Source organism: Lampetra planeri, chromosome 57, assembly GCF_965212315.1.
Source record: "Lampetra planeri chromosome 57, kcLamPlan1.2.h2, whole genome shotgun sequence".
Taxonomy (NCBI): domain Eukaryota; kingdom Metazoa; phylum Chordata; class Hyperoartia; order Petromyzontiformes; family Petromyzontidae; genus Lampetra; species Lampetra planeri.
In genome coordinates, this window is record NC_136163.1 from 3,252,706 (window position 1) to 3,262,987 (window position 10,282).

The 10,282-nt window shown below is 56.8% G+C and overlaps 1 protein-coding gene across 1 annotated transcript; it reads right to left on the reverse strand.

Moving 5' to 3' along the window:
* Positions 1 to 209: 209 nt before the first annotated feature.
* MTRES1 (mitochondrial transcription rescue factor 1) lies at positions 210 to 8,427 on the reverse strand. Its single transcript, XM_078618261.1, has 6 exons — positions 7,532 to 8,427; positions 5,017 to 5,171; positions 4,379 to 4,601; positions 3,342 to 3,490; positions 2,450 to 2,522; positions 210 to 452 (listed from the first exon to the last, which is right to left on the reverse strand). Coding segments are annotated over exons 2-6 (690 nt in total). The 5' UTR covers positions 5,019 to 5,171; positions 7,532 to 8,427.
* Positions 8,428 to 10,282: the final 1,855 nt, after the last annotated feature.

Below are 10,282 nucleotides of genomic sequence, written 5' to 3' on the forward strand. Positions count from 1 at the left end.
CGCTATTATTATTATGATGACGCTCGCTCAGAGCGTGGCCCTCGCCTGCTAAAGCAAACAGCAGCTTGAGTTCACCCGCGGGGTGACGGCGGTGGCGGCGAGGGAGGCCGGCTCGGCTCGGCTCGGATGCGCCAGTGGAAAAGCGGCGAGTACGGAGGAACCCCCCCACCCCCACCGCTACCCCCCCCTCCCCCCCCACCGCTACCCCCCTAGGCGGTGCCGCGCGGCGCTGGCGGCAGCAGCAGCTGCTTCCAGCGGCGCAGGCGCACGCCGTAGCGCTGGGAGGGCGAGCGCTCCTCGCTGGCGCGCAGCACCACCACGCGCGCCACCGCCTCCCCCTGGGCGTCTCCTCCCCTCCTCCCCGAGTCGGTCGTCGCGGCCGGGACCGACGCCGAGGCCGGCGCCCCCACGGGAACCGGCAGCAGGAGGTCCAGGACGTCGCCCTCGCGCACCTGCGGGAGGACAGAGAGACGGCGTGGAGAGTCGCGGACGCAGCGGTCGTCGTGGGGAGAAGCCATGGGGGGGGGCCCCCGCGAGTATGAATGCGGTCGTTAAAACCGCCGATAACGACGACGACACAGCCAACTCAGTAAGGGGTTGCCACGTAAACTAATCGGGCCCAACTTTGCCACGTAAACTAAACGTGCCCAACTTTGCCACGTAAACTAAACGGGCCCAACTTTGCCACGTAAACTAATCGGGCCCAACTTTGCCACGTAAACTAATCGGGCCCAACTTTGCCACGTAAACTAAACGGGCCAAACTTTGCCACGTAAACTAATCGGGCCCAACTTTGCCACGTAAACTAATTGGGCCCAACTTTGCCACGTAAACTAATCGGGCCCAACTTTGCCACGTAAACTAAACGGGCCAAACTTTTCCACGTAAACTAATCGGGCCCAACTTTGCCACGTAAACTAATTGGGCCCAATTTTGCCACGTAAACTAATCGGGCCCAACTTTGCCACGTAAACTAATCGGGCCCAACTTTGCCACGTAAACTAATCGGGCCCAACTTTGCCACGTAAACTAAACGGGCCAAACTTTGCCACGTAAACTAATCGGGCCCAACTTTGCCACGTAAACTAATTGGGCCCAACTTTGCCACGTAAACTAATCGGGCCCAACTTTGCCACGTAAACTAAACGGGCCAAACTTTGCCACGTAAACTAATCGGGCCCAACTTTGCCACGTAAACTAATTGGGCCCAACTTTGCCACGTAAACTAATCGGGCCCAACTTTGCCACGTAAACTAATTGGGCCCAACTTTGCCACGTAAACTAATCGGGCCCAACTTTGCCACGTAAACTAATCGGGCCCAACTTTGCCACGTAAACTAAACGGGCCAAACTTTGCCACGTAAACTAATCGGGCCCAACTTTGCCACGTAAACTAATCGGGCCCAACTTTGCCACGTAAACTAAACGTGCCCAATCGCCGACTTGTTCAGCACTCACTGGTCGTGTGTTAGAGAAGTAAACCCACGACGTTTACAAGTATAGTGTAGTGTATAATAGTGCATCATAGTGGATAGTAGTGTAGTGTATAGTAATATAGCCTATAGTGTAGTATACTAGTTCAGCACTAACTGGTTGTGTGTTGGAGAGTAAACCCACTACAACATTGACAATTCGAGTAGCCGTGACGCTTCGCCAGTAACAGCAACAACAAGAACCAGCTGAGCTCCCGGGTTTGTCATCCACTCGGCCTGTGACCTGACCGCTCATCCCTCACCCCCACCCCCCTCCGGAGCTCCCCCCCACCCCCTCCCTCCCCCCCACCCCCTCCCTCCCCCCCCACCCCCCCTCCCTCCCCCCCACCCCCTCCCCCCCACCCCACCTCCTCCCTCCCCCCCACCCCACCTCCTCCCCCCCCCCCACCCCACCTCTTCCCTCCCCCCCTCTCTCTCCCGTGAGTGGAGGGCTCTTGCACCAGCAGTGGCGGGGAGCACATTGCAGGGCCCCACGCCTTCGCCCTGTGCAGCCGTGCGTTTGCGCGAGTGACGGTGTGTCCATGTCCGTGTGAGTCCGTGCGAGTCTGTGCATTTGTATGCGAGTCTGTGTGAATCCGTGTGAATCCGTGTGAGTTTGTGTGAGTCCGTGTGAGTCCGTGTGAGTCCGTGTGAATCCGTGTGAATCCGTGTGAGTTTGTGTGAGTCCGTGTGAGTCCGTGTGAGTCTGTGTGAGTCTGTGAATCCGTGCGAGACTGTGTGAGTCCGTGTGAGTCCGTGCAAATTCGTGCGAGTCCGTGCGAGTCCGTGCGAGTCCGTGCGAGTCCGTGCGAGTCTGTGCGAGTCCGTGTGAGTCTGTGAATCTGTGTGAGTCCGTGTGAGTCTGTGAATCCGTGCGAGTCCGTGCGAGTCCGTGCGAGTCCGTGCGAGTCCGTGTATTTCTACGCGAGTCCGTGCGAGTCCGTGCGTGGCGTGGCCGAGCCTGCTTCGCCGCCTACCGTGCGGCTCTTCTTGATCAGCCGCTGTCCGTTGAGCCGCAGGCGGCTGGCATAGAAGGCGTCCTCGATGGCCCTGCACGACACCGCAAGGGGGGGGGGGGGCGTGACCTCGTGACCTCGGGGGGGGGGGGGAACTCGAGGGTGCGACGCTACGCAGCGCTACGGAGCTACGCTACGCAGCGCTACGGAGCGACGAAACGCTACGGTGACATGCTAGGTGACGCTAGGTGACGCTACACAACGCTACATTACGCTATGCAGCGACGCCACGCTACGCAACGCTACGTTACGCTACGCAGCGACGCAGCGCTATGGTGACGCTACACTACGGTGATGCGAGCCGTCCGTCCGGATCGTTTGTCACAACGCACGCCGATTGGTACACGCGGGGGAGAGGGGGGGGGGAGAGGCGACCGACCAATGGCGTCGACGTAGCCGAGCGTTGCGAATAGGGACGAGGGTTCGTCGTTTGTCGAGAACGACACGGACGAGGCGGAATTAGGTGTGCAACACGAATAAACGAGATGGAGCAGTCGAGATTTGAAGTTTTCGTGACTGCAAGGATCCATACTATTTAAGTCACGTATGTGAAAAAAAAAAAAGTTAATAAAATCACTTTTTATTTATTTTTTATTTATTTTATTTACCTACGTGACTTTACCGAAAGAACCAAAGAGTATAGATGGAGCAGGCGGCACCGACGACGTGAGAGTGAGAACGCAACGGACGACGCAAACGCACCAGAAAGACATCACACAGACAGCGCACACTCGCAATGATGAGCACACTCGCAATGACGACGATGACGACGTACGTACGTAGAACTTCTTTCGCACCCTACGTAGCCAACCGTGCTAATCGTGAGGCGCTGATGACCACGATGTGTTCTCACTTGTTTGAGATGTCCAGGCCGGCCTTCATGACGAGGTCAAATCGGAAGGAAGCCACCGTCTTATCAAGGTCCTTGTAGTCCTTCACGACACCTTCCTGCGTCACGAACGAAGCCTCCTCCTCCTCCTCCTCCCCCTCGCCAGGCTGCTCCTGTAGAACGACGAGCGGCAGGACTTCACCCACGATGACCAGCAGGGTCTCAACGCGATGACCAGCAGGGTCTCACCACGATGACCAGCAGGGTCTCAACGCGATGACCAGCAGGGTCTCAACGCGATGACCAGCAGGGTCTCAACGCGATGACCGGCAGGGTCTCACCACGATGACCAGCAGGGTCTCAACGCGATGACCAGCAGGGTCTCAACGCGATGACCAGCAAGGTCTCACCACGATGACCAGCAGGGTCTCAACGCGATGACCAGCAGGGTCTCAACGCGATGACCAGCAGGGTCTCAACGCGATGACCGGCAGGGTCTCAACACGATGACCGGCAGGGTCTCAACACGATGACCGGCAGGGTCTCAACGCGATGACCACGGCTTCCCCGTTTGTCACGACGAAAAAGGGACGATGGAATAACTGGCTCTGAGATCTCTCCCAAACCCCCCCCACCCCAGCCAACTGCGCTGTCAACAGACCTTCACTGTCCTTCTCCTTCGCCACCCCCGCGACCGACCGGCCGCGCCTCTCTCCCTTCCTCCTATCGGCAGACTTCAATTGCGCCTCTCTGACAAAAATACCCCACGAGCCTCGACAAAATATCCGGTGACGGCGACGGGTCCCTCAATAAATGACGTCACGGAGCGGTTCCCTGGAGGAGCCGGCCGCACGTGGCTCACGGAGCTGCAGGTTGCCGACCGCCCCCTCGCGCTAAGACGGACGGGGCGGGGCACGTGAGCGGACGCAGCGCGGAAGCTTCGATACCACGACAGGGGAAACGCTTTCACCCTCTCACGGTTTTGATATTATCATGGACACACACGCACCCTCTCGCCTCACCGCTCCCTCCCGCTCACCTCGTCGCTCCCTCCCGCTCACCTCGTTGCTGTCATCTTCCTCCGGGCGAGCATCCTTGCTGCGTCCCTTCCGCCCACGCTGGTACGAGGAGCCGCCGCCCCCCTGCGTTGCCGTGGAGAGGCCTCGCGACCACGCCGACCGCAAAGGGGGGCCGAGGTCGCGGGGTCGCGCGGGGTTCACGACCCCCGCAGCGGTGCCCCAGTGGCCCCCCCCTCCACCACCGCCGCCGCTGCTGCCCCTGGGCCTAAAACAGGCGAAGGGCACGGGGGTGAATCAAAGAGACGAGAGGAAGCGATGGGAGGCAAATCTGCCACGATCGACCGAGGAGGCCTCTTCCTTGCCATTCGCCGATTTGTGAGCCGGGGGGGCGGGGGGGGGAGAACGCCGATCGAAAAACGAACGCCCGGACACGCGGCCGCCACCACCACCACCACAGTGACGGTGGTGGCGGTGATGAAGGCTCCACTGAGCGGTCTTCACCACCACCACTACTGCGGTGGCGCTGACGCACATGCGGGACCGTGGTGGTGGTGAAGGACACACTGAGCGGTCCTCACCACCACCACCTCGGTGGCGCTCACGCACATGCGGGACGGTGGTGGCGGTGAAGGACACATTGAGCGGTCTTCACCACCAACACCACGGTGGCACCGACTCACATGCGGGACGACGGCGGTGGTGGCGGTGATGAAGGCCGCACCGAGCGGCTGCACCCTGAGGGGAGATCTCCAGGCCTGGGCGCGGGGAGCCAGGGCGGAGGCCAAGCGGGAAACCGGCACCACCAGCATGAGGGCTACGGCAGAGCGGCCTACACCTGCACGGAAACACACAGCAAGCCGACACACACAGCAAGTCAACACTTCAAGCCGACACACACAGCAAGTCAATGCAGCACATCAACACGCACAGCAAGTCAACACAGCAAGCCGACACACACAGCAAGTCAACACAGCAAGCCGACACACACAGCAAGTCAATGCAGCACATCAACACGCACAGCAAGTCAACACAGCAAGCCGACACACACAGCAAGTCAACACAGCAAGCCGACACACACAGCAAGTCAATGCAGCGCATCAACACGCACAGCAAGTCGACACGCATAGACACCCATGGACTCATGTAGACCCATGGACTCACATAGAGACCCATAGACACACATAGAGACCCATGGATTTACATATAGACTTGCACAGAGACTCACAGACTCAAAGATTCACACAGAGACCCATATACTTACACAGAGACCCACAGACTCACACAGAAAACCATAGACTCACATAGAGACCCATAGACACACATAGAGACCCATGGACTTACATATAGACTCGCACAGAGACTCACAGACTCACAGAGACTCATAGATTCACACAGAGACCCATATACTTACAGAGACCCATGGACTCATGTAGAGACCCATAGACACACATAGAGACCCACAGACTCACGCAGACCCATGGACTCACATAGAGACCCATAGACACACATAGAGACACATGGACTTACATATAGACTCGCACAGAGACTCACAGACTCACAGAGACTCATAGATTCACACAGAGACCCATATACTTACAGAGACCCATAGACTCACACAGAAAACCATAGACTCACAGAGACCCATAGACTCACACAGCGACCCATAAACTCACGTAGAGACCCCATCGACTCGCGTAGAGAGTTTGTGAGACCCATAGACTTAGAGAGCACATAAGAGGCGTATATACGTGCATGGACCCACTGGGTGAGTGACTATGTGAGTCTATGTATATACGTTGAACTTATTTCGCAACGTACGTAGCCAACCGTGCTGATCAGATGGGTGAGTGACTATGTGAGTGACTGTGTGAGTGACTATGTGAGTGGGTGAGTGACTGTGTGAGTGGGTGAGTGACTGTGTGAGTGGGTGAGTGACTGCGTGGGTGAGTGACTGCGTGAGTGAGTGACTGTGTGAGTGACTGTGTGAGTGGGTGAGTGACTGTGTAAGTGGGTGAGTGACTGTGTGAGTGGGTGAGTGACTGTGTGAGTGGGTGAGTGACGGCGTGAGTGAGTGACTGTGTGAGTGACTATGTGAGTGGGTGAAGGACTGTGTGAGTGGGTGAGTGACTATGTGAGTGGGTGAGTGACTGTGTGAGTGGGTGAGTGACTGTGTGAGTGACTATGTGAGTGGGTGAGTGACTGTGTGAGTGGGTTAGTGACTATGTGAGTGGGTGAGTGACTGTGTGACTATGTGAGTGACTATGTGAGTGTCTGTGGCAGTGGGTGAGTGACTATGTGAGTGAGTGACTGTGTGAGTGGGTGAGTGACTGTGTGAGTGGGTGAGTGTCTGCGTGAGTGGGTGAGTGACTATGTGAGTGGGTGAGTGACTGTGTGAGTGACTGTGTGAGTGGGTGACTGTGTGACTGGGTGAGTGACTGTGTGAGTGGGTGAGTGACTGCGTGAGTGGGTGAGTGACTGTGTGAGTGGGTGAGTGACTGTGTGAGTGGGTGAGTGACTTGTGAGTGGGTGAGTGACTGTGTGAGTGGGTGAGTGACTGTGTGAGTGGGTGAGTGTCTGCGTGAGTGGGTGAGTGACTATGTGAGTGGGTGAGTGACTGTGTGAGTGACTGTGTGAGTGGGTGAGTGACTGTGTGACTGGGTGAGTGACTGTGTGAGTGGGTGAGTGACTGCGTGAGTGGGTGAGTGACTGTGTGAGTGGGTGAGTGACTGTGTGAGTGGGTAAGTGTCTGCGTGAGTGGGTGAGTGTCTGCGTGAGTGGGTGAGTGACTATGTGATTGGGTGAGTGACTATGTGAGTGGGTGAGTGACTGTGTGAGTGGGTGAGTGACTGGGTGAGTGACTGTGTGAGTGGGTGAGTGACTGTGTGAGTGGGTGAGTGACTGTGTGAGTGACTGTGTGAGTGACTGTGTGAGTGACTATGTGAATGGGTGAGTGACTGTGTGAGTGACTGTGTGAGTGACTATGTGAGTCGATGTGTGTGTGTTCAACTTATTTCGCACTTTGCCTCCGCCGGGCAGAATGTTCCAGACGGCCGGCAGAAGGGCATCTGAACGCACGTGGTGACCGCCGTATTTGTTCCACGGCTTTATCCAGAAACCGCCGTTCGCTCTACAGTCGTGTGTGTGTGGGGGGGGGGTGTACTTGGCCTACTTCTCCACGCAGTGGCGCGCACTCACCCGCACCCTCTCCCCGGGTGAACTTGAGCGGCGAGGCGAGCGAGGCGAGAGGAAGGCTCCGTTGGGGCCTTCGGGCCTGAAGGTCGCTCGGTTTGGGTTACCCCTACACCCTCCTGTGTGTGTGTGTGGCGCGTTGTTGTCGTGGTTGTTGTTGTTGCTATTGTTGTTGTTGCAGTTGTTGTTGTAGTAGTGTGGTTGTTGTGGTGGTGTTTTTGTTGGTTCTGTGGTTGTTGCTGCTGCTGTGGTTGTTGTGGTTGCAGCAGTGCGGTTGTTGTTGTTGCTGCTGTGTGGTTGCTGCTGTGATTGTTGTTGCAGTTGTTGTGGTCGCAGTGTGGTTGTTGTGGTGGTGTTTGTCGTGGTTGTTGGTTATGTGGTTGTTGCTGCTGCTGTGGTTGCAGCAGTGTGATTTTTGTTGTGGTTGTTTTTGTTGTGGTTGTTGTTGTTGTGGTTGTTGTGGTTGTTGTTGTTGTGGTTGTTGTTGTTGTGGTGCTTGACGCGAGACTCGGACTCGCTCGGCAAATTTCCCCGCAGCTCCCCTCCTCGCGACCCGAATTGCGACGCGATTCCAGAATCGAAACCTCTTCGATTCTACAATCGATTCTAAAGCCCTCATACAACCGCGCTTGGCCAACGGCGCGCGATCCTGGATTATCGATTACACGCGATCGATTCTTCAAACGTGTGTTCGTGCCGCGCTAATTTTATTTTCTTTAAATAAAAAAATGACATCAAACCCTGAACAAACAAACAATTCAACACTTTCGCCAATAAAACCGCGTGTGGCCTCAACAAAAGAAAAACGTAAATGACAGGGCTGATGCTTTGGCATTTGTGAAAAAAGAGCTTTTTCGCTCATCGGATTCCACCTACACTATGAATTAACACTCCGATTCTGACTTTACAATATGTGTGGTGACGTCACCTCGCGCACACCAACGCTATGAGGTGACGTCACCACGACTGCGATCGGCGACCTCAAAAGTGCGCGGTGACGTCACGCGCGGGTTGAACAATGACGTCACGCAGCGTGCGTGCGAATGCCGTCACAACTGCATTTGCTGCCAGGCGTACGTAGATGGTTACGTCACAACTTCGATCGCCAGCCTAGCGTGCGCGGTGACGTCGTTGGGGTACGTGGTGACGTCACGACAACTGCAATTGCCAGCCCAGCGTGACGTCACGTTGGAGGGTGGAGGGGAGGTTGGAGGGGGGTAATGCTGTGGTGACGTCACAACTACTGCGATTCCAACAGCCCCCCCCCCCGCCACTCGGTGACGTCCGTGGCGGAGGGTGGTGGTGGTGGGTGGACGGCGTGTGCGCGGTGACGTCACGCCCACCGCGATTGCCCCTCCCCCCCGCGTACCGTACGCGTTGACGTCACGGCGTGTGCGCGGTGACGTCACGCCCACCGCGATCGCCCCTCCCCCCCCCGCGTACCGTACGCCCGTTACCAAGGGCGACGGCGATGGCGGCGCGCGTGTTCGCGACGCTAATGGCGGCGCCCAGGAGCCGCGGCGCTAACCCAGCGGCCTCCTCCTTCCCCCCCTCCTCCTCCTCCTGCCCCGCGTCGCCGCCGTCTCGCGGCCGCGAAGTGCGCGTCGTGGGCCGCGCCGAGCTGCGCGGGGCCCCGGACCGCGCGAGGCTGAGCGTGAGGGTGAGGAGCGCCGCCAAGAGGGAAGCCCGCAGCGCCGAGCGAAGCGCGGTGAGGAGAGCCGAGTACGCGGAGAGCAGCGTGAGGCGAGCCCGCGGAGTCCAGGTGGGTGTCACTGTCTCTGTGTCTGTGTGTGTGTGTATGTGTGTGTGGATGTGTGTGTGTGTCTGTGTGTGTCTCTGTGTGTGTGTCTGTGTGTGTCTCTGTGTGTGTCTCTGTGTGTGTCTCTGTGTGTGTCTCTGTGTGTGTCTCTGTGTGTCTCTGTCTCTGTGTGTCTCTGTCTCTGTGTGTCTCTGTCTCTGTGTGTCTCTGTGTGTGTCTCTGTGTGTGTGTGTGTCTCTCTGTCTGTGTGTGTGTCTGTGTGTGTCTGTGTGTGTGTCTCTGTCTCTGTGTGTGTCTCTGTGTGTGTCTCTGTGTGTGTCTCTGTGTCTCTGTCTGTGTGTGTCTCTGTGTGTGTCTCTGTGTGTGTGTGTCTCTGTCTGTGTGTGTTTCTGTGTGTGTCTCTGTGTGTGTCTCTGTGTGTGTGTGTGTGTCTGTGTGTGTCTCTGTGTGTGTGTCTCTCTGTCTGTGTGTGTGTCTGTGTGTGTCTCTGTGTGTGTCTCTGTGTGTGTCTCTGTGTGTGTCTCTGTGTGTGTCTCTGTGTGTGTCTCTGTGTCTCTGTCTGTGTGTGTCTCTGTGTGTGTGTGTCTCTGTCTGTGTGTGTGTCTGTGTGTGTCTCTGTGTGTGTCTCTGTGTGTGTCTCTGTGTGTGTGTCTCTGTGTGTGTGTGTGTGTCTCTCTGTCTGTGTGTGTCTCTGTGTGTGTCTGTGTGTGTGTGTCTCTGTCTCTGTATGTCTCTGTGTGTGTCTCTGTGTGTGTCTCTGTCTGTGTGTGTCTCTGTCTGTGTGTGTCTCTGTGTGTGTCTGTGTGTGTGTGTCTCTGTCTCTGTATGTCTCTGTGTGTGTCTCTGTGTGTGTCTCTGTCTGTGTGTGTCTCTGTCTGTGTGTGTGTCTGTGTGTGTCTCTGTGTGTGTCTCTGTGTGTGTCTCTGTGTGTGTGTCTCTGTGTGTGTGTGTGTGTCTCTCTGTCTGTGTGTGTCTCTGTGTGTGTCTGTGTGTGTGTG

Coding starts and splice junctions, on each gene's coding strand:
- MTRES1 (XM_078618261.1), bottom strand. Junction 3,491..4,378: donor AGGAAGATGACAGCAACGAG/GTGAGCGGGAGG, acceptor GTCGTTCTACAG/GAGCAGCCTGGCGAGGGGGA. Junction 453..2,449: donor TGATCAAGAAGAGCCGCACG/GTAGGCGGCGAA, acceptor GTCCTCCCGCAG/GTGCGCGAGGGCGACGTCCT.